General features: G+C 35.2%; 1 protein-coding gene across 1 annotated transcript in view; it reads left to right on the top strand.

Annotated features, from left to right (window-relative positions):
• The window catches only part of LRRK2 (leucine rich repeat kinase 2), a 144,963-nt gene that overhangs the window by 81,750 nt on the left and 43,103 nt on the right, over positions 1–20,110 (top strand). The window contains exons 31-40 of the mRNA XM_077753653.1: positions 1,552–1,781; positions 2,201–2,328; positions 3,936–4,154; positions 7,511–7,712; positions 8,763–8,851; positions 13,927–14,114; positions 14,996–15,150; positions 16,216–16,362; positions 16,558–16,749; positions 18,431–18,577. Of these exons, the coding sequence (XP_077609779.1) occupies positions 1,552–1,781; positions 2,201–2,328; positions 3,936–4,154; positions 7,511–7,712; positions 8,763–8,851; positions 13,927–14,114; positions 14,996–15,150; positions 16,216–16,362; positions 16,558–16,749; positions 18,431–18,577 (1,697 nt within the window). The remainder of the gene's footprint in view (positions 1–1,551; positions 1,782–2,200; positions 2,329–3,935; positions 4,155–7,510; positions 7,713–8,762; positions 8,852–13,926; positions 14,115–14,995; positions 15,151–16,215; positions 16,363–16,557; positions 16,750–18,430; positions 18,578–20,110) is intronic.

The raw sequence follows: 20,110 nt of genomic DNA on the forward strand, positions 1-20,110 counted from the left end.
TCCTCCTGAAACTGGACAGATGTTCAAATCAAAATTGGTTCAATTCGTGGTAAACATTTAGTAGAACTACTTTTCAGTGTATTATGCTATATTATGAAGCCACTATGTCTACTTTTAAATGTGTTTAACATTTTGAGAAGGGAGAGTCTGGAGTAGTTTAGAAATTGTAGGCATCGTTTGCTTTTTTAAAGAATGACTTTTTAAAAGCGTGCTGACTTCTTAATAGACATTTGAGCCAACAATATTCTTGCTTATTGATAATAAAAACAGAACTTAGGTTGTATGTGTCAAAATGATTTCAATAATAACAGGCATGATATCTGATCTGTCCAGTTGTATTTTCTGAAGCATCAAATAAATCATGAAAAGTAATGATGCCTTTTGTTCAGATCCTCGAGAACGTTGGTCAGAATCCTATTAGTAACAAGAATGGATCAGTCAGTATTCCCTAAAATTGACATATGATGTATTTTGCTCCTTTAATTTTAGTTTTTTAAATGTTTATTCATTTTTAGAGACAGAGACAGAGCATGAGCAGGGGAGGGGCAGAGAGAGAAGGAGACATGGAATTTGAAGCAGGCTCCAGCCTCTCAGCTGTCAGCACAGAGCCTGATGTGGGACTCAAACTCAGGGATTGTGAGATCATGATCTGAGCTGAAGTCGGACACTCAACAGACTGAGCCACCCAGGGACCCCAATTTTGCTCCTTTAATTTTAAACTGTGGCAACATTTCAACGTTGTTAAAAAAAAGTCTCTCTATATCCAATGTTTTTTTAAGAACATTAAAACTCTAGTGTTAATTTAAATTAACGTTGTTTGTTTGACTATCTACAACACTTTTAATTAGTTTCAATTGTTTTTTTATTAAGATTGTTATGATAAGCAACATAGTATCTGCTGATAGTATAATAGCCTACATGTATTGATTTATAACATAACTAATATGTTCTCAGTCTCCATTTGTACTATATACATACATGCATGATATATATGAATGTATACGTTATGTGTACTATATATGAATATATATGTACATACACACACACAGGGACATATAATATATCCAGTGTGACCTCACTGTGAAAGTTTAGTATAACAGTACACATGTATAAACTATCTTCATTTTCTGTCATATGGGCTTTGTAACATTTTTTTACCTTATAAGTTTTAGGGTTTTATCTATGTTAAAGAAATTTGTATACATATATATACACACACACACACACACAATTCTAATTACTTCATAATAATTAGCATTCTAATTAGTATTGCAAACAAATTTTGATTATTTCTGGTGGTAGTGTAACGCATCATTTTATTTGATAATGCTACCAATCATTATTAACTACATTAACATCACTCACAAAATATATGCACCAACAGTTTTGGAAGACGTGTGCATTATTAGGTCCATGAGCTGTGCACTGTTTGGCATACTATATTTTAGAACAGTCTGATATTTTAAAAATTTCAACACCTAAGAATTCACCTATATCTTAAGTAATACTGTTAAGCAGTTCATTATTTTATTTTTGTCTTGCAAATACCAGGTTTCTTCAGCAGCGGTTAAAAAAGGCTGTGCCCTATAACCGAATGAAACTTATGATTGTGGGAAATACTGGGAGTGGTAAAACCACCTTATTGCAGCAACTGACGAAAACCAAGAAATCAGATCCTGGGGTGCAAAGTGCCACAGTTGGTATAGATGTGAAAGACTGGCCTATCCAAATAAGAGGCAAAGGGAAGAAAGACCTCATTCTAAATGTGTGGGATTTTGCAGGTATTTCTTTCTCTAGAATATTTTATTCACATTTATCTTTTATTTAGGACAGAGATTTAAAAGCCGAGATTTCGTTCCAGTACTGCAAAGAGACCTGGTGGATCCTACGGAATTTTTCCAAAGCCATTTACTTCTAATTTTACCCTTGCCACCAGAGTGAATTCCATAGAGGGAAATATTAGAAACTAATAGCAGGCAGCTAAAGATTAAATACTTGGTTGGCCCAAGATAACACATATGCTAAAAATCGTCAATCGCTACTAAAAATGCAGTGTAGTCTTCTAAACATGGTCTGTTGGCTGTTTTCTCTCTCTCTTTGTATGATAAATAGTAGATATTATCCCCTAAAAAAATTTTTTTAAAGGATTCTTGCCTGTTGTCTGCAAGGCTAAAAAAAAATGGATCCAATCTTTACTTAGGTCGTGAGGAATTCTACAGCACTCATCCCCACTTCATGACCCAGCGAGCCCTCTACCTGGCTGTCTATGACCTCAGCAAAGGACAGGCTGAAGTTGATGCCATGAAGCCTTGGCTCTTCAATATAAAGGTCGTCTGTTCTAATCATTTGAAAATAGAAAATAATCTTTATTTTTTTTATGTGTTAGGTAATTTATTTTGGACAAACGATTGCTTCAAACAGTCTCCTCAGTTTTTAAAACTAAAGTTAGAAGCAGTAAAATTTTGGGGTGCCTGGCGATCCCCGTTGGTTAAGTATCTGACTCTTGATTTCAGCCTAATGCTTGGCATTTTCTCTCTCTCCTTCTAGCTCTGCCCCTCCTCTGCTCCTCCTCTCTTTCTCTCTCTCTCTCTCTCTCTCAAAATAAGTATATAAACATTTTTAAAAGTTTAAAAATAGAAAGCACTAAAATTTTGAGTTGGGGACTTTAGTGTAATTAGGTTGTGACATGAAAATAGTGTGAATACTGGTGAATGTTACAGGTACTTAAAACCCTTTTAAGTTATAAAAATTGTAAATATATACATTAAATTGTTTTTGATCATTTTATTTCCTTTAAAAAATTTTTTAAATGTTTGTTTATTTTTGAGAGAGAGAGAGAGAAAGAGAGGAAGTGCAAGAGGGGCAGAGAGATATGGAGACACAGAATCCGAAGCAGCCTCCAGGCTCTCAGTGGTCAGCACGGAGCCCAATGAAGGGCTCATATTCACAAGCTGTGAGATCATGACTTGACCCAAAGTTGGATGTTTAACTGACTGAGCCACCCAGGCGCCCCAATCACTTTATTTCTTAAGTGGAGTACAAACCTCCCTAATTAAAAAAAAAAAAAAAAATTATATTAAACAAAAGCAAGCTGTGAATCATTAGCTGTACCTTCATTGGTGATTTAGTTGGAAGTCCTTGAGATCTTACACTTTTAAATGGCACCTGATTAATATGCTCTTATATTTGGAATCTCTTTTTGTAAATTTTCCACTTTGTCCCTTTCTGTCATGCTGTTAGCTCTTTTTTGATGTAGCATCCTTTTTTAGAATTGAAATAAAGTAAGAGTGATGCTCTTTGAGTGAAGCCTCAATGGGCTCTTCTGCGAGTCAGGTCTTTAAAAACGTTTGTGTCAAGGCATTTTAGCAGATATTTTGGCTGCATACAAGATCATTTTGTAATTTTGGTAATTTTTTAACTTCCTTGTATTGGTCAGAACTAACCAAAGTGAGCAAATATTATAGTGGCAGTGATACTTTAATGCCTTTTTGTTGTTATTTATGTGGACTACAAATTGAATGAGTTTAAAAGTAATTCAGGAGATTGACTTTACAGATAAGAAGTGACCATATTATGTCACTTTGATACAATCTTGTGTTTATTAAATGCTTATTTTATTTAGAATTCCAAAGTACCCTTAGAGAATAACCTATTTTAAGGCATAAAACAGACCACTATTGTTATATGGGCCACCTGAGTAGTGGCAAAAATTGGAATAAGAAGGGACATAAAAATGACCCATATAAAATCTCATAAGGTTACATTTCCCCCCCTAGGTTTAAGGAGGGAAAGACAGTTAACATTTTCTTCTTCTTGACATCTTTGAATTTCTCATTTTCTTTTAACTGCATATCATAAAAAGTGAATGTGAACAGAACTGTAAGCGGTCTTGATTTTAAAACAAACACAGGAGTATTTTGTATCCTTTCCTGTAGGCTCGCGCTTCTTCTTCCCCTGTGATTCTCGTTGGCACACATTTGGATGTTTCCGATGAAAAGCAGCGCAAAGCCTGCATAAGCAAAATCACCAAGGAACTCCTCAACAAGCGAGGGTTTCCTGCAATAAGAGATTACCACTTTGTGAATGCCACGGAGGAATCTGATGCTCTGGCAAAGCTTCGGAAGACCATCATAAATGAGAGTCTTAATTTCAAGGTGACGTGGTTAATGCCTACTGTGGGCTGACGGATAAATATAATTTATTAACTCTCATGCTACACAACTGCTCAGAAATGTCAGAAGTCTTGAGAAAAGAACAACTATCTTAAAACTGTCCATTGTTTCAAAGTTGTTAGTATTATTAAAGGGTTTCGATTTTAAAATTACGTATGCTATATCTCATTTCAAACGCATTGAAATGAGAATAAACATAATTAGAGGATCCTGAAGAACAGACTCTATGAATGTCTGGGAGACTGAGAGAATGTTTCTGCGAGAATCTGCGAACATGTTTCCGATGCCCTTTCTCTCGCAACTTTTTGTCATGGTGATTCAAAGAATACACACGAATATTGGGGTCTTGAGATCATCTGTCCTCTGTTGTTGGTTATTGTTTTTCCAGTTGCTCTTTACTTTCAGAGTTCCCGTTCTATGTACATTTTGATCTTTGTGCTGTTCCTTCATGTCTCGTCGCTGTGACACCATTCCACCTTTTTTCTCCCCTCAGTATTGTGAGATAGCTCTTTCTTTTGGTTGCCAAGATCATGAATTTGATTTTCAGCAACGTCTAAACAATTTTTCATACATATAAACTGGGTTTTCCACACTAGAAATTATGTTTCTAAAATTCTGGTCAGCCAAATATAATTCATAGGGTTCATAAAGCACAAATAAGTTGGTTATCCAGGAGAATACTTGTTTTTAATACTTGCCGGAAAAAGAAATCTTTCCTGAGTTCTGCAGATACCGTGGTATAAACTGCACTGAAAATTCCTCAGATTGTTCAGTGTGACAAACACAATGGTGAATTTCATTGTTAGTCCCCTGGTGGTTTCGCTCATTAGCACTAATGATCAAGGCCATGGCTTATAACTAGGGTCCTGTGTAGCCTGGGCATTCCCAGCATAATTAATAGTGTCCCACTACGTTCTCAAAAGCATTCCAATTTGGATGATAAATTACATGGTCACCCTGGTTATAATGTGATGGCCAGTTAGCTTAGTTCTGTTCCATTTTCACAGATTATGCTCCTATCTAAAACCTAATGAGCCATTTGTAAATGTGTTGGTCTTTGTGGTGCCCAGGGGGAGAATTTGCATGTTTGTATCTTTCAACACATTTATCACCGTCACTAAAAGGTTTTACTGATGGTGGGTCAATAGTGGCATCTTATGTAAGAAGAATGACGTATTATTTATTTGCAGATTTTGCTACTCTTTTATTGGACATAGGATTAGAGAGTATTGTGACTTGTAAGGACCAAATACACAAAATTCAGACATCTAATTAAATACTCTCTTTATGCAGGCAGTTTTCTTCTGAGATTATACCTATTTTGTTTACAGAACTTCGTTGTTACTTACAATGTTTTAATAGCTCCTATTTTTTATCATTTATGTCAGAGGATATATCATAGTTTTAAAAAGACTTCTTCAAGAATGAGTTTGTTTTGAAAAAGGCTGAATTTAGTTGCAACAAATAGATAAAGTATGGATAGTTTAGTTGAAGTACGGATAAACTGGTTGGTTCAGCCAGCTGGACTAGTACTGCTGTAATGTAAAGCAATTTATCACTATCCATCAACAAGACCAGTTTTCTTCCTGCGCTTAGACTGATCTCTGAAGCCGACATGAGGAGATAAAAGAAATGCTTTGAGAAATGGCCATATTATTTGAAGAAGGATGTATATTGCTAATGGCTGCATCATTCTGGTGTTTCGTTTGAAAATCCATTCGATTGCTTTGTAGAATTCTGGCTCTTTCAGGATCACCCAGAACTGAAGAGCCTGCCAGAACTTGAATATTCTTTCCTTCTTGAGATGCTTTAACTTGTATTCAAATAGCAGCTTTTAATTTACTAGAGATCAGTTTCTGCCCCTCATTTGTTTTCTTTTTCTTCTTCTATCTTGGCTCTTCTCTAATCTTTCCCTGTCTTGCCCTTATTAACATGTGTCTTTGCAGACTCAAAATAGTTTTTTTGGCTGTGGGTGACCCCATCGTCAAGCTAAAAGGAGAAATAGAACAAAACAGAGCTCATTGCCAACATTACCTCTTTCAAACTTGTCCAGCCCATTAACAGAGTGGGATCCTCTGCTGGCCCTGTAACTCAGCCATAAAAATTTCATCCCCTTGCTGTGAAATTTGCTTTCTGTGAGGATCCTTGTTTACGTCTATGTGTAGGTTTTCATTCTTGGGTTAAAACACAAACTTCAACATGAATTTCTGTTTTATCTTAATATATGAATGACAATGAGAGGGAATATGAAAAGTGAAGATTAGTGAAATTTTATTTAATTTACTAGGGCATTGGATACATGAAAACAATTTTTTAAATGACTGGAGGTGAATATGTAAGTAATAGTATGGCTGCTGTAAATACAGCTCCTTAAAGTTCTAGTCACAAGTAGAAAAAGAGCAAGTTAAATATGCATATGTGTGTGTAATAAAACTCAACTTCTGTTTATAATAAGTTTAAGAAATCAAGTAGAAATTGTCAGGTAAAAAGAATATAGAACAACATATATGTGGATTGAGAAATGGGGAGAGCTTGCCACCTGGTGGTTTTCAGAGGTATTTTAGTTACTATTGTTAAAGTTGCATTTCTATTTAAAATTAGATTTTCCTGGAAAAAAAATTTGGATAAGATTTTTTATTATTTAAACTATCATCTTAAAGCTATTCTTTAAAAGTTTTTATTTTGTTTATTTGTTATTAGACAATGATTATATTGTGAATGTAACAGATCAAAATCATCCTCTCATGTCAAAATCATTGACGTTTAGATGGTTTATTATTTTCCCAAGTTCAAAATTCCATGAAAAAGCATAGCTTGGGTGAGGAGATTTAGTGTCTCCTCATGGGGAGATATGGAATATACATATCAGGTACGTTTTGCAAATAACAAGCATAGAATTTAATGTTTTACTTTGGGGCATGGATATTTTCATCTAATAAATAAGGCCTGAAACCTCTTGTAATACTTACTGACTTATTGTGGTAGCGTATCTATTGCATATATATTTCCTGTCTTAGAAAATAACAAATCCTTTGTTTATGATTAGTGATTTATCTTGGGTTATATCATGGATTTCCTGGATAGTTAGATAAGTATCTCCATAGTGTTTTGTTTGCTAGTTCTTTCCAAATTGGCTTCTGTGTTTATATTTTTCTTTTAACATCGTTTTATTTATCCTTCACAACTTAAATAGTTTTACATCTTGCTTTGATTTTATTAAAAATGCATTTCTAAATAATATGTCACTTTCTTAACGACTGTTAGCCCTGAATTCACCAACCACCTAGAGACAGATGAATAAAATGGACTTTCACAGCTTGTCATTTGTAATTACACAGATCCGAGATCAGCCTGTTGTGGGGCAGCTGATTCCAGACTGCTATGTGGAACTTGAGAAAATCATTTTATCGGAGCGCAAAAATGTGCCAATTGAATTTCCCGTAATCGACCGGAAACGATTATTACAACTCGTAAAAGAAAATCAGCTACAGTTGGATGAAAATGAGCTTCCTCATGCAGTTCACTTCCTAAATGAATCAGGTTAGTGTGTTTGTTACATTTTTTTTCAGAGTTCCATTGTAGTCATTTGTAAAAATGTATCTGAACCTTGTATAGAATTTGTATTCAAAATTTAACAGAATATCTACAAAATTCTTTGACCACTGACTTTTTCCTTTTGAAAGGTCATCATGTGAAATGATGTTGAGTCATATGTCATGCCATGGGAAAAAACATTTAGAAACCATCTAAAGGCAGTGGTGGGAAAAGTATCTGAGCAGGAGTTAAAACATGTGGGTTCTAAAAATTGACTTAAATATTCAAGAGCTTTGGGACCCCAAGCATAAGCCATATCCTTTCACAGTATCAGTTGAACTTACTGTGTCTGGAAGTTATTTGTATACTATAAAGGGTAAGTGTTATTGGGGTGGTCTACCTGGGCACTTAGAACCCATGGTTGCCTGAGACAGTGCATCTATTGAATGGCAGATCTTGCCTGTTGCATCACGCATTGTCAGCATGGTCTCACAGATAAAGATGCTCACAGTGGCTTCTGTGCTATTTGTGTACTTGATCAGCACAACCGTGTTAGAAATGCGTGACTTGATTTATAGTACTAGGGTAAGTGGCTGAGAAGCTGCTTTTAATCCCTGTATTCTGTTGTATGAAAAATTATCTTCACATAGGTTATAATCTGTTCCTTTCCCTCCATTATTCTTAAACTAGTAGCTTTCTGCAGTATTCTGTGTTTCTTACCTATGTTTGAAAATAAGATGGCTTGTAGAATATGTTTAGAAAGCCAAAATATTTTGTGAATTTTTGATTATTTGTAAACATATGCAAGACAATGAATGCAGCTATCTCAAATATGTTTATATATGTTCATTTTATGTAGTTCAAAAAAATCCTTTCTAATACTTGGGGTTTAGAGCTTGGGACCTGGGATGCTCAGGTTCTAGCCTCAGCTCTTCCACTGACTGTGCCGAGGCTTCCTCATCTGTAGAATGAAGGGGTTGGACTAGATTCTCTCCAAAACCCCTTGATATTTGTATATTCTAGACTCCATGGTTCACTGTTTGATGTTTACTACAGGGGTCCTTCTTCATTTTCAAGACCCAGCACTGCAGTTAAGTGACTTATATTTTGTGGAACCCAAGTGGCTTTGTAAAGTCATGGCACAGGTGGGTGTTTTATATTTTTGTGGCATAAGAGTAATGACTGAAGAGAGGCACAAGTGGCATGCAGAGAACTGAATGTTAGAGAATTTGTATTCAGTTAAAGTAGACAATCCTATAAATGCAGACTGCTGTAGAACAATTCATGTGGAAGACTGCTTTGTGGAAGAAGGGAAGGTGTCTGAGAGTTCACTTTAATGTCTTTGTTTCCAGCTTACAAACAGATGTGGTATCACTCTATTCCACAGTGCTTTTCTGAATCCTGATGACACTTTAGTTGGGATATTGATATATTCAGTTGAATGGAAGCTTTGTGAAAATCCTTGGGGCAAATATACATAAGAAAGTGGGTCTATGAGTGTAGAACCTTTAGACAACATGGAGGGGAGTTTTGACTCTTGAGCGGATTCTAAGCTCTAAATGTTTATCGTTTTGAAAACTTTGGATGGTGGTGGTTATGGCTGTCTTTTCTCCATTTATATTTCATATGGAAAGTTTTTTCTTCTGCCAGTGATAATTACCGATGAGTTTATCTTAATGAGTTGGCATAACCCATCTCTACAGGCTTGCCACAGAAAGCCATTCGATCAGAACACACTGGCTCAGAGTTTCTCAGTGTCAGCACTATTAACATTTTGGGCCAGATAATCATTTGTTGTGCATTATAGGATGATAGCAGCATCTTTGGTCTCTACCCGCTAGATGCCCGTAGTACTGAGCCAGTATAACAAGCACAAATGTGTCCAGACATCGCCAAATATTGGAGGGGGAGCAGGATCACCCTGGTTGAGAATAGCTGCATCTAGCTTCAGCATGAACTGAAGAGAGCTCGGGGAGGCCATCGCCAGCACATGTTTTCATTGACAACTATTTTGTGTTTGGGCATAATTTACAGTTTTGCATGTGGCTCCTCAAGGCCCTAAAATGATTCTATCTTTTCACATTAGAATCATCTCTTCTAATTAAACCATAATTGTCATTATGTCCCCTCAGATAATTTTGAATGATAGTTCCTAAATTTTATCTCAAGAAAAAAAAAAGGACGATATTTTCAAGAGGGAACTCATTTTGGCCTAAACCTAATCATGGACCTCGAGAGCACATTGAAACATATTGCACTTGGCAATATTAATGTGACAGTAATAGCTATTTTGGTAGATATTTTTAAAGTAAATTTTCATCCTTCTGCACATATGCCCTGGAAAGTGTGATTCCACTCATCTGCTAAATGAGAATGCAGCTGGTGAAGTCAAGTGGTCCAGAGCACAAGCTCTATAGTCAGCATGACCCATGTTCAAATTTCTTCTATATCATTCCAACATTGTGACATTTCTTAATATTTTAAGCCTTTGTTTCTGCACTTGTAAAATAGGGATAATAACAATATTATCTTCTACATTGCTTCCCTAATTCACTGTAAATGAGAACTGTTAGCTAATCTTATGTTTGACTTATTTAGTAATTAAGCATATTATTTTAGGTAATGAAAAAAATCTTCAAAATTGTAAAGATGTATCCATGTAGTTTTAGAAAGTGTGCCAGGTATTTATTTATAAATAAAACGTGTGTAGGTGGGTATGTTCTATACAGAAAAGGGAGTTTTGTTTTTAAGTTTTTTTAAATGTTTATTCGTGAGAGGGAGAAAGAAACAGAGGGTGAGGAGGGAAGGGGCAGAAAGAGAAGGAGACACAGAATCTAAGCAGGCTCCAGGCTCTGAGCTGTCAGCACAGAGCCCGACACGGGGCTTGAACTGTGAGTTCGTGACCTGAGCCAAAGTTGGATGCTTAACTGACTGAGGCACCCAGGCACCCCAGGTACAGCAAAGGGAGTTTTAAATATACCCTGAAGATTTTGTTGTCCTACGTGGCACACTATATCAGAAAATGACTAAACTCTATATAGTCAAGGAAAGGCTAAAGTTGAACCAAAAAAAAAATGATGTGTTTCCTTATGAATTGGGAATATTTAAAGTTGTACAGATGTGAGTAGTATTAGGGTGTGTGCATCTTCTTCAGTTGAACAAAGAAGTAGTTTGTTTCAGAATCACCATCTTTTAACGAAAGCAACCTTCCACTATTACCACAATAAAATCCCTGAAGTTTCATGGACTGATTAAGTTGAAACTCCCTGAAAGTTCTTATTAGTATGGTTTTACTTAAACATAAATGAAAATTAAGTCAAGAATTTGAACAGTTCAAAATTATATTGATAGTTCTAAAGAGTCAGTATAATATTAATTTAAGTTTCTTACTAATTTTATAAATACTATCTTTTTGTTTATGCTAATATATTAATACGTATATTAATATAATATCATTTTCACCAATACTTGAAGAGAATGAAAGCCATAAATAATCAAATGAAAATAAGAATGACTTATCTTATACCCATCAGCAAAAATAAATATGGGTATTTACCTCCATGAATCATCAAAGAAAGGACAGAAATAATTTCATGGTGCAAAAGCTCTAGTGAGCCTACACACCCTCTCTGTGACCTAGACTATTAGGTCACTAAACTTATTAAAGAAATTTCTATCGCGGCACAGAGAAGTTTGCAAAACTCATTTAACTGTATGATAAAAGAGATATGAAAAAACACTTACTGAATTAATCAGGTGGAACATTAAAAAGCTTACACAGCAGTTTAATCTTGATAAAAACTTGGGTGAGGAATCTGGAAAATTCCTTTGCATAAGTGCATAAATTGGCATTATAAGTTACTAGGCTGAAGGAATATTAAGAGGTCTTTTAATGGTGATAAAAGTAATACAGTGTTTCAGTTTTATATTGCTATGTAACAAGATACCCTAAAACTTGGAGTAAACAAGTAAACTTGGGGTAAAACATCAACATTTTACTGTTTCTCACTATTCTGTGGATTGACTGTGCTCAGTTGGGTGCTTCAGCTCCACATGGCATTGGCAAGGGTCATTCACTTGGCTTCCTCCAGTAACCAAGCTGGAAAGTCCAAAATGTCACACTCACATTATTGGTATGTTGGTGTTCCTCCGTGTGGCCTCTCATATGACCATCTTCTCAAAGATTAGGTCCAGAACTGGTAAAATATCAGTTCTGCTACTAGTGACCAGAGCAGCCACAAAGCCCGTCTGGGGGTTCAAGAGGAGGAGAATGGATGGATTTAATTTCTCAAAGGATTGAACACCATGTAATGTGTAAGGAGAGAAGATATTGATGTGTCCTTATTTGTAAACTACCTACTACAGACAGTGGCAGGACACCATAGATCTACTAAAAAAATCAAGCACAAATCTCTATTTTAAAATCAGTGTGTCTAAATCAATAGATTAAGTATACAATGATGGCAAAAAGGGGTTAGTTGAATGTTAAACGCTATTTAAACATTCTCGTAATTCTCAGAGTAACTATTTTAATGGTACTATACTAGCCCCCATTTTGAAGATGAAGAAACTGATAGAGTGGTTAAATAATTTATCCAAAGTTACATATTCAGGAAGAAGTAAAATTAGGGTTTCAAACCAGGTAGTTTGGCTCCAGTGTCTATAAACCTAATCCCGTGATAAAATGCTCCAAACTTCGTTTTCCCCAAATTCACTCATCCAACAATATTGATTTGATAACTATGATGTTCCAGATATTGTTCTGGAGAGAACAAGGTTCCTGAATTCATGGAGCTGACATTCAGTTTGGAGGAAATAACCGATAAATAAACTCTCACAATGTCAGGTGGTAGAGTGCTATAACGCAAAGAGAAAATATGGGTGGGGATAGAGAGTGAGTTGTGAGACAAGGCCTTGGCAACTTTAGAAATGACAGAACGGGGCACCTGGATGAAACGTCCAACTCTTGATTTTGGCTCAGGTCATGATCTCACAATTCGTGGGTTTGATCCCCACACTGGGCTCTGTGCTGAGAGCACAGAGCTTGCTTTGGATTCTCTCTGTCCCTCTCTCTCTCTCTCAAAATAAATAAACTGAAAAAAAAATGTTTTTAAATGCCAGAACAGGTGCACCTGGGTGGCTCACTCGGTTCAGTGTCCAACTTCAGCTCAGGTCATGATATTGGGGTCAATGAGTTTGAGCCCCACGACAGGTTCTGTGCTGACAGCTCAGAGCCTAGAGCCTGCTTTGGATTCTGTATCTCCCTCTCTCTCTCTGCCCCTCTCCCACTCATGCTCTGTCTCGCTCTCTCTCAAAAATGAGTAAACATTAAAAAAAATGCCAGAACAGCAAACAATTTTCCCTACCATCTAAAGTGTAAGGGTGATCTGAACTATAAAGTACACAATATGAGAGAAGTGCCAACTGCAATTTTTATTATTTAATGACCCATTATATATTGTTGTTAGATACCATTGTGTTCAGTCAGTCATGCATTCATTGATTCAATAAACATTGTATGTACCAAACAGAGGTATAGATAGAGATGAGTGAGACAAGTCCTTGGGCCTAAGGATTTTACAATCCAGTGTCTCACCCAGCTACACAATAATGTGCATAATGTTTGCTCCTATTCAAGTAGCCCTTAAGCATGTAGATCTACTAAAGAAATTAAGTACAAACCTCTTTTAAAAATTAATGTGGCTAGGGGCGCCTGGGTGGCTCAATCGGTTAAGTGGCCGACTTCAGCTCAGGTCATGATCTCACAGCTTGTAGTTTCGAGCCCTACATCAGGCTCTGTGCTGACAGCTTGGAGCCTGGAGTTTGCTTCAGATTCTTTGTCTCCCTCTCTCTCTGTACCTCCCCTGCTCTCACTCTATCTCTCTCTCTCTAAAAAAATAAATAAACACTAAAAAAATTAATGTGGCTAACTAAAATGACTAAGAGTATTTGGATAGTAATGGCTAACATATGAGGGCATACTATATGCTAAAAATTGTCATATGCACTTTGCATGCCTTATATATGTTACCTTATTTCAGTGTTGTGACAGTCTAAGAGACAGTCACTTTTATTATCTCATTTAAACTGTGGCTTAAGGATGTTAAATGTTAAAATTTTTCTGATCATGTTCACTGAGCCATGAGACACAAAATGCTTTAAATTAAGAACTTTTCAGAAAATAAATTGTAGCGATGATTTACAACTTTAAATCTTTCAGATTTTGACAGTGAAAGTGGAAGGCTATCCAAAACATCCTAAGGGAATCATTTCACGTAGAGATGTGGAAAAATTTCTTTCAAAGAAAAAGAGGTTTCCAAAGAACTACATGTCACAGTACTTTAAACTCCTAGAAAAATTCCAGATTGCCCTGCCAATAGGAGAAGAATATTTGCTGGTTCCAAGCAGGTAAACCTAAACTTAAAATTTCAATTACCTTGTGGAAATTGAAACTCACCATCTATGTTTTAATTGTCAAAATAACTTTGGCGTATGATAGATGTAGTAATTTCTTTTTGCTTCTTGTGTACACTTACTACTGAAGTATAACATTTACTTTTAATGAAAACACTGCATTTGATGTTTTAAAGGTACACTGAATTCTTGCTTTATGTATATATTTACTGTTTGGTTTACCACTGCTTAAATTACTTAACAAAGGTAAATAGTGATAAGTGTGCGTGTGTGTTTGTGTGTGTGTGTGTGCTCATGTATATTCCTACATGGAATTGAGAGATTTATATTAGACAGGTTCTGGGGAAATAGTGAGTTTTCATCAGAAGAATTTAGACAATAAATTTTCAGTGGAGAGCAGCAGCACGACAAAGGCCTTGGTTCTAACCTTGTTTCATAGAAGGTTGCTTTATATGTTCTTATTACTGGGAAATGTTATAAGGTATATGACATCGAAGAGTGTAAGTTGCATTGATTGCTAGGTGATATTCAATTCCAAAAATACATATACACCTTTTTTTTCCTAGGATTTGCATTTTTTTAAGTTTTATATAATCACTTCAAACTTGTCTCTGCATAACTAATTGTAATAATTTACTCATTAGTGTAAATAGGATTACTAGAAAAATCTCATGCATATGAACATGCATTTGAATTGATTAAATAGCCATTGAATTCTTTGAAGAAGACGGAACATGTAGTAAAAGAACATTATAAAAAAGAGTAATTGCCTAGAATATTTATCTTCAGCTCAGTGATTCTCAAGTGGAAAAGCACTTTGGTTAACGTGGTTCGGTGTATTAGGAAGTTGTATAATGGTGTCCTTTTCTCTTTAGTTTGTCTGACCACAGGCCTGTGATAGAGCTCCCCCATTGTGAGAACTCTGAAATTATCATTCGACTATATGAAATGCCTTATTTTCCAATGGGATTTTGGTCAAGATTAATCAATCGATTGCTTGAAATTTCACCTTACATGCTTTCAGGAAGAGGTGTGTATTTAATGAAGACTTAATATTTGAGAAGTTAGGGGGAAAGCATATTAAAATTCTTAGTCATTTTCACAGAGTTTCCTTATTTATAAGGCCACTGAAAATCAGAAAAGAAGCTCATAAGACTTCAGAGTAGCCAAGATAAAGACAGATAGGCTTATATAACGTCATGCAGTTTGTCATAAAGGAAACTTCTCAGGTGCTCACTCAAAGCCTATTTGTTTTTATTTTAGACACATTTATAATAAGTATGAATGTCTTGCTTTCCAAGCCAGAGTAGACTAGAAACAATGATTTTAGAAAGTAAGATTACTAGGAGTCATTGGTGTATAAACACACACACACACACACACACACACACACACACAAAGGAAAACTAGAAATGACTATCACTGAAAAGTCAAGGAGTTTTACTTAACAATGGTAACAGGTCGTAGCCATTCATACCGTTCAGTGTAGAAACAATAATAGCTCTCTTCTGCTGCAGAGTCCCTGAGGGATTTGCAAAAAAAAAAAAGAAAGAAAGAAAGAATAAAAATGGGTATCTGTAATGCCAGCTCTTCCTTCTGGAAGAAAGGGAGATCTTAGTACTCCACAGGGAAAATGTCATTTTGGGGGATTAAAAAGCAGCTTTATGGAGGTGTTACTGTATTCTGAAATAAGCCTTATCTTGCTTGCAATTGATCAGTATATAAGTAGTTACATTGCATTAAAATGAAACGTTCAGGAAGTTTTTATTGTAGCATGGCCAGCAACCTCCTTTTAAAAGTTATAAGAACTTATTTATTATTCTCTTTCTTCCATTAAACATAAACTACTTAACATTATGAACTTGAAATCTCTCATAGGTTACTAACTGGGCGTTTTTTTTATTTCATTGCAAAATTAAGGAGAAAATACTTAATTTCATGTAAAATAGATATGGATGAGGACAGTGATTCCAATGCTTTGTTTCAAAACAAATATAGCTCTATTAGTTACGGGATGTGCAGTGATTTTTCTGCCCCTTTAATTTATGGAGTAGTTAATGAGTAACCACTTTGGGTCCATTTAAACTTCTTTTAGAACGAGCACTTCGCCCAAACAGAATGTATTGGCGACAAGGCATCTACTTGAATTGGTCTCCTGAAGCTTATTGTCTGGTAGGATCTGAAGTCTTAGACCATCACCCAGAGAGTTTCTTAAAAATTACAGTTCCTTCTTGTAGAAAAGGTAAGGAAATTAATTTGACTTTGAATTGTACCACTAAAGAAATCTAAACTTATATATATATAAATATATATATATTTATATATATTTATATATATATATACACATATACATATACGTATAGATCCTCTTTTATAGCTTTGCAACATGACGAGGTTCAGATAGAGTGCTGATGATTTCTTTTTTTGGATTATGTAGGCTGTATTCTTTTGGGCCAAGTAGTGGACCACATTGATTCTCTCATGGAAGAATGGTTTCCTGGGTTACTGGAGATTGATATCTGTGGTGAAGGAGAAACTCTGTTGAAGAAGTGGGCATTATATAGTTTTAATGATGGTGAAGAGCATCAAAAAATCTTACTTGATGACTTGATGAAGAAAGCAGAAGAAGGTAGTGTTGATATGATTTGATACGTTTTTAAATGATCCTTTTAGGGCGGAAATGGTGGGGGAAAGGGAGAGAGGCAAACCATGAGAGACTCTTGAATGCTGACAAAAACTGAGGACTGATGGATGTGGGGGGAGGGGGGGATGGGCATGGAGGAGGACACTTGTGGGGATGAGCACTGAGTGTTATGTGGAAACTAATTTGACAATAAACTATTAAAAAAAAATAAAGAGATCAAAAAATTAAAAAAAATAAATAAATAAATGATCCTTTTAGTATTTGTGGAATTTTGTAATGAATGTAAAAATTCTTCTTACCCCTCAAGGATGAGTTAGAGGATATTGCATTCAATTATAGTGATGAGAAAGCTGTATTATATTTGTTACCAATAAGACCTTTGTGTCCTAGATTCAGAAAACTTTTAGTTTGAGAGTTTGATACTGGCTCATTGAGCAACATAATCTCATCTGTGAAAAAGGAATGCTAAAACTTATCTCATAGAACTGTTACAAGGATTAAAATAAATGATTCATGCTTCCATAATTTGGCTATTGTAAATAATGCTGCAGTAAACATACATATATCTTTTCAAAATAATGTTTTCATTTTCTTTGGGTAAATATCAGTAGTGGAATAACAGAATTACATGGTAATTCTATTTTTAATTTTTTGAGGAACCTCCATACTGTTGTCCCCCGTGGCTGCACCCATTGGTATTCCTACCAACAACATATGAGGGTTCCTTTCATTTCACATCCCTGCCAACACTTATTATTTCTTGTTTTTGATTGTAGTCATTCTGACAGGTGTAAGGTGATATCTCAATGTGGTTTTGATTTGCATTTCCTAGATGGTTAGTAATGATAAGCAACCCAAGTGTCCATCTATAGATGATTGTATAAAGAAGATGTGTACACACACACACACACACACACACACACACACACACACACACACTGGGATATGACTCAGCCATAAAAAGAATGAAATCTTGCCATTTGCAATAATGTGGATGGACCTAGAGGGTATAATGCTAAGTGAAATAAGTCAGACAGAGAAAGACAAATACCATATAATTTCACTCACATGTGGAACTTAAAAAACAGAACAAATGAACAAAGAAAAAAAAGTAGACACAAAAACCCCAGACACTTACATACAGAGAACAAACTGGTGGTTCTAAGATAGGTAAAGGGAATTAAGAGTGCACTCATCATGATGAGCACTGAGAAATGTAAAGATTTTTTGAATCATTATATTGTATGCCTGAAACTAATATAATACTTTATATTAATTATACTTGCATAAAAATAAAATAGATGATACATAGAAATAACTGACAACTTGTTAACCATATAATAAGTGCCCCCATGAATGTGGTAAGACAGATAATATAGTAAGATAGATTATTTCCTAGTCAGATGTCAGATAGTCTAAGGCAGTTCTGAATTCTAGTTTCTAGTGAGCGAACCTAGGAATGAGTTTTTTATCATTCCAAGTAGGTATGTATTAATTGAACCTTTAAAACTTTCTCAAATTTTTTAGAGAAAAATGGGATTGGTAAGATAACCTAACAGTGCAATTAGAAATCGTAGGAAATGTGATTATTTTTGTAAGTCCAAAGCACACATTTATGTACATCTTTCAAAGTCTGCTTGTAAAAAATGTTTCATGTACTTCTCAGGAGACCTTCTCGTCAATCCAGATCAACCAAGGCTCACCATTCCTATATCTCAAATTGCTCCTGACTTAATTCTGGCTGACCTGCCTAGAAATATTATGTTGAATAATGATGAATTGGAATTTGAACAAGCTCCGGAGTTTCTCTTAGGTAACTGTTTTTGTTGGTTTGAGAATAAAAATTAGGATGTAATTTTTCCTTATAATCTAGAATATATTCAAATATAATTATATTATAGTTTTTAGTGTCTTAATATATATTTGTTATAATGGATTTTTGGGCATGATATATTGTAAAGTAACGTGTCACATAAGGAATTTGCTTTGCACGCGTTCTTATAGACTAGATTTGAGATAAGGATGGGGCTACCATAAAAGCACACGTTTGTGAAATATATCCTTGCATTTGCTTTAAGTGCGAGAAAAGGCGGAGAGGGAGATAAGGAGATTCTCAGTTGTGTAATGCATTCATTTTTCAGTCTCAGAAACAGAATAAGTAAAGGAAGAATACTTCTTGTTCCTTAGGATGACAGGCATGAATTATCATAAAAATATTCATAAAACAATTTGTGATTAAAAATTCAGAAGCATTAATTTGGTGACATACTCAAGTCCTAAGCCTTCCTGAGAGTCATTGGGAACTATGAAGAGCACTGATTTAATGTAAAGTATTTAAGGACAGATCCAGCTTTACTTTGTGGAATATTGGTTGTTGTGTGTGTATACATTTCATTTTAATTAAATTTCCACAAAGAATGCCTGAAATATGTCAGTACATTAAAATTATTAACAGAGAATGTCCAAAATTTGGAACATGACCTGTAAAGGTAAATAAATTGGTTGGTACCTTTATTCTTCACATCAAGAAATTTAGAAAGAATTTGAATGGTTTGGAACTCTGGAAATGAATATATTAGTAGTAGTGGGTTAATACAAACTGCTGAATAGTCAACACCAAATCCCAGATCTTAACCAACACCAAACTTGACCTGTGATTCAGAGGGTTCAGGTAAGTACCAGACATGTGTATTCTTTCTCTGAAGGAGCCTCAAGCCATCAGACAAAGCTCCCCAAAATACCTTATGAGTGCATTAAGATGAGTTTCATATTAATGGACAGTTTTGAACAACATAATGTAGAAATGTTCACAAAGCTTCTTTTGTAGCACCTGTGGGATTTTTTTTCAGTTTTATTGATATTATTGACATACAGCCCTATAGAAGTTTAAGGTATACAGCAAATGATTTGACTTTACATATATCATGAAATGTTTACCACATTGACTTTTGTTAAAATTGATCATCCCATTTAGATGCAAAATAAAAGAAAAAGAAACAACCAATTTTTTTTTTAATTTGTGCTGAGATCTCATAGGATTAACACTCTTAACAACTTTCAATATGTCGTCATGCTGGGCATTTCATCCCCAGTATTTATTTATCTTATAACTGGAAGTTTGTATCTTTGACCTGTGTTCTGTATTTCATTAATTACACAGCAAGCAAAGTGTTTACATAAGTACCTCCTCATTCTCTAATCTCATGCCCCATAGACCCATAAATTTCATGTTTATTCACAATCTAGATCAGGGTTTCTAAAACTCTGCACTGTTGCCATTTTAGACTGAATAATTCATTGTTATGGGGGCTGCCCTTGTGCATTGGAGGATGTGTAGTAGCATCTT

The sequence above is a fragment of the Crocuta crocuta genome, unplaced genomic scaffold, assembly GCF_008692635.1.
Source record: "Crocuta crocuta isolate KB4526 unplaced genomic scaffold, BGI_CrCroc_1.0 scaffold30, whole genome shotgun sequence".
Classification (NCBI taxonomy): domain Eukaryota; kingdom Metazoa; phylum Chordata; class Mammalia; order Carnivora; family Hyaenidae; genus Crocuta; species Crocuta crocuta.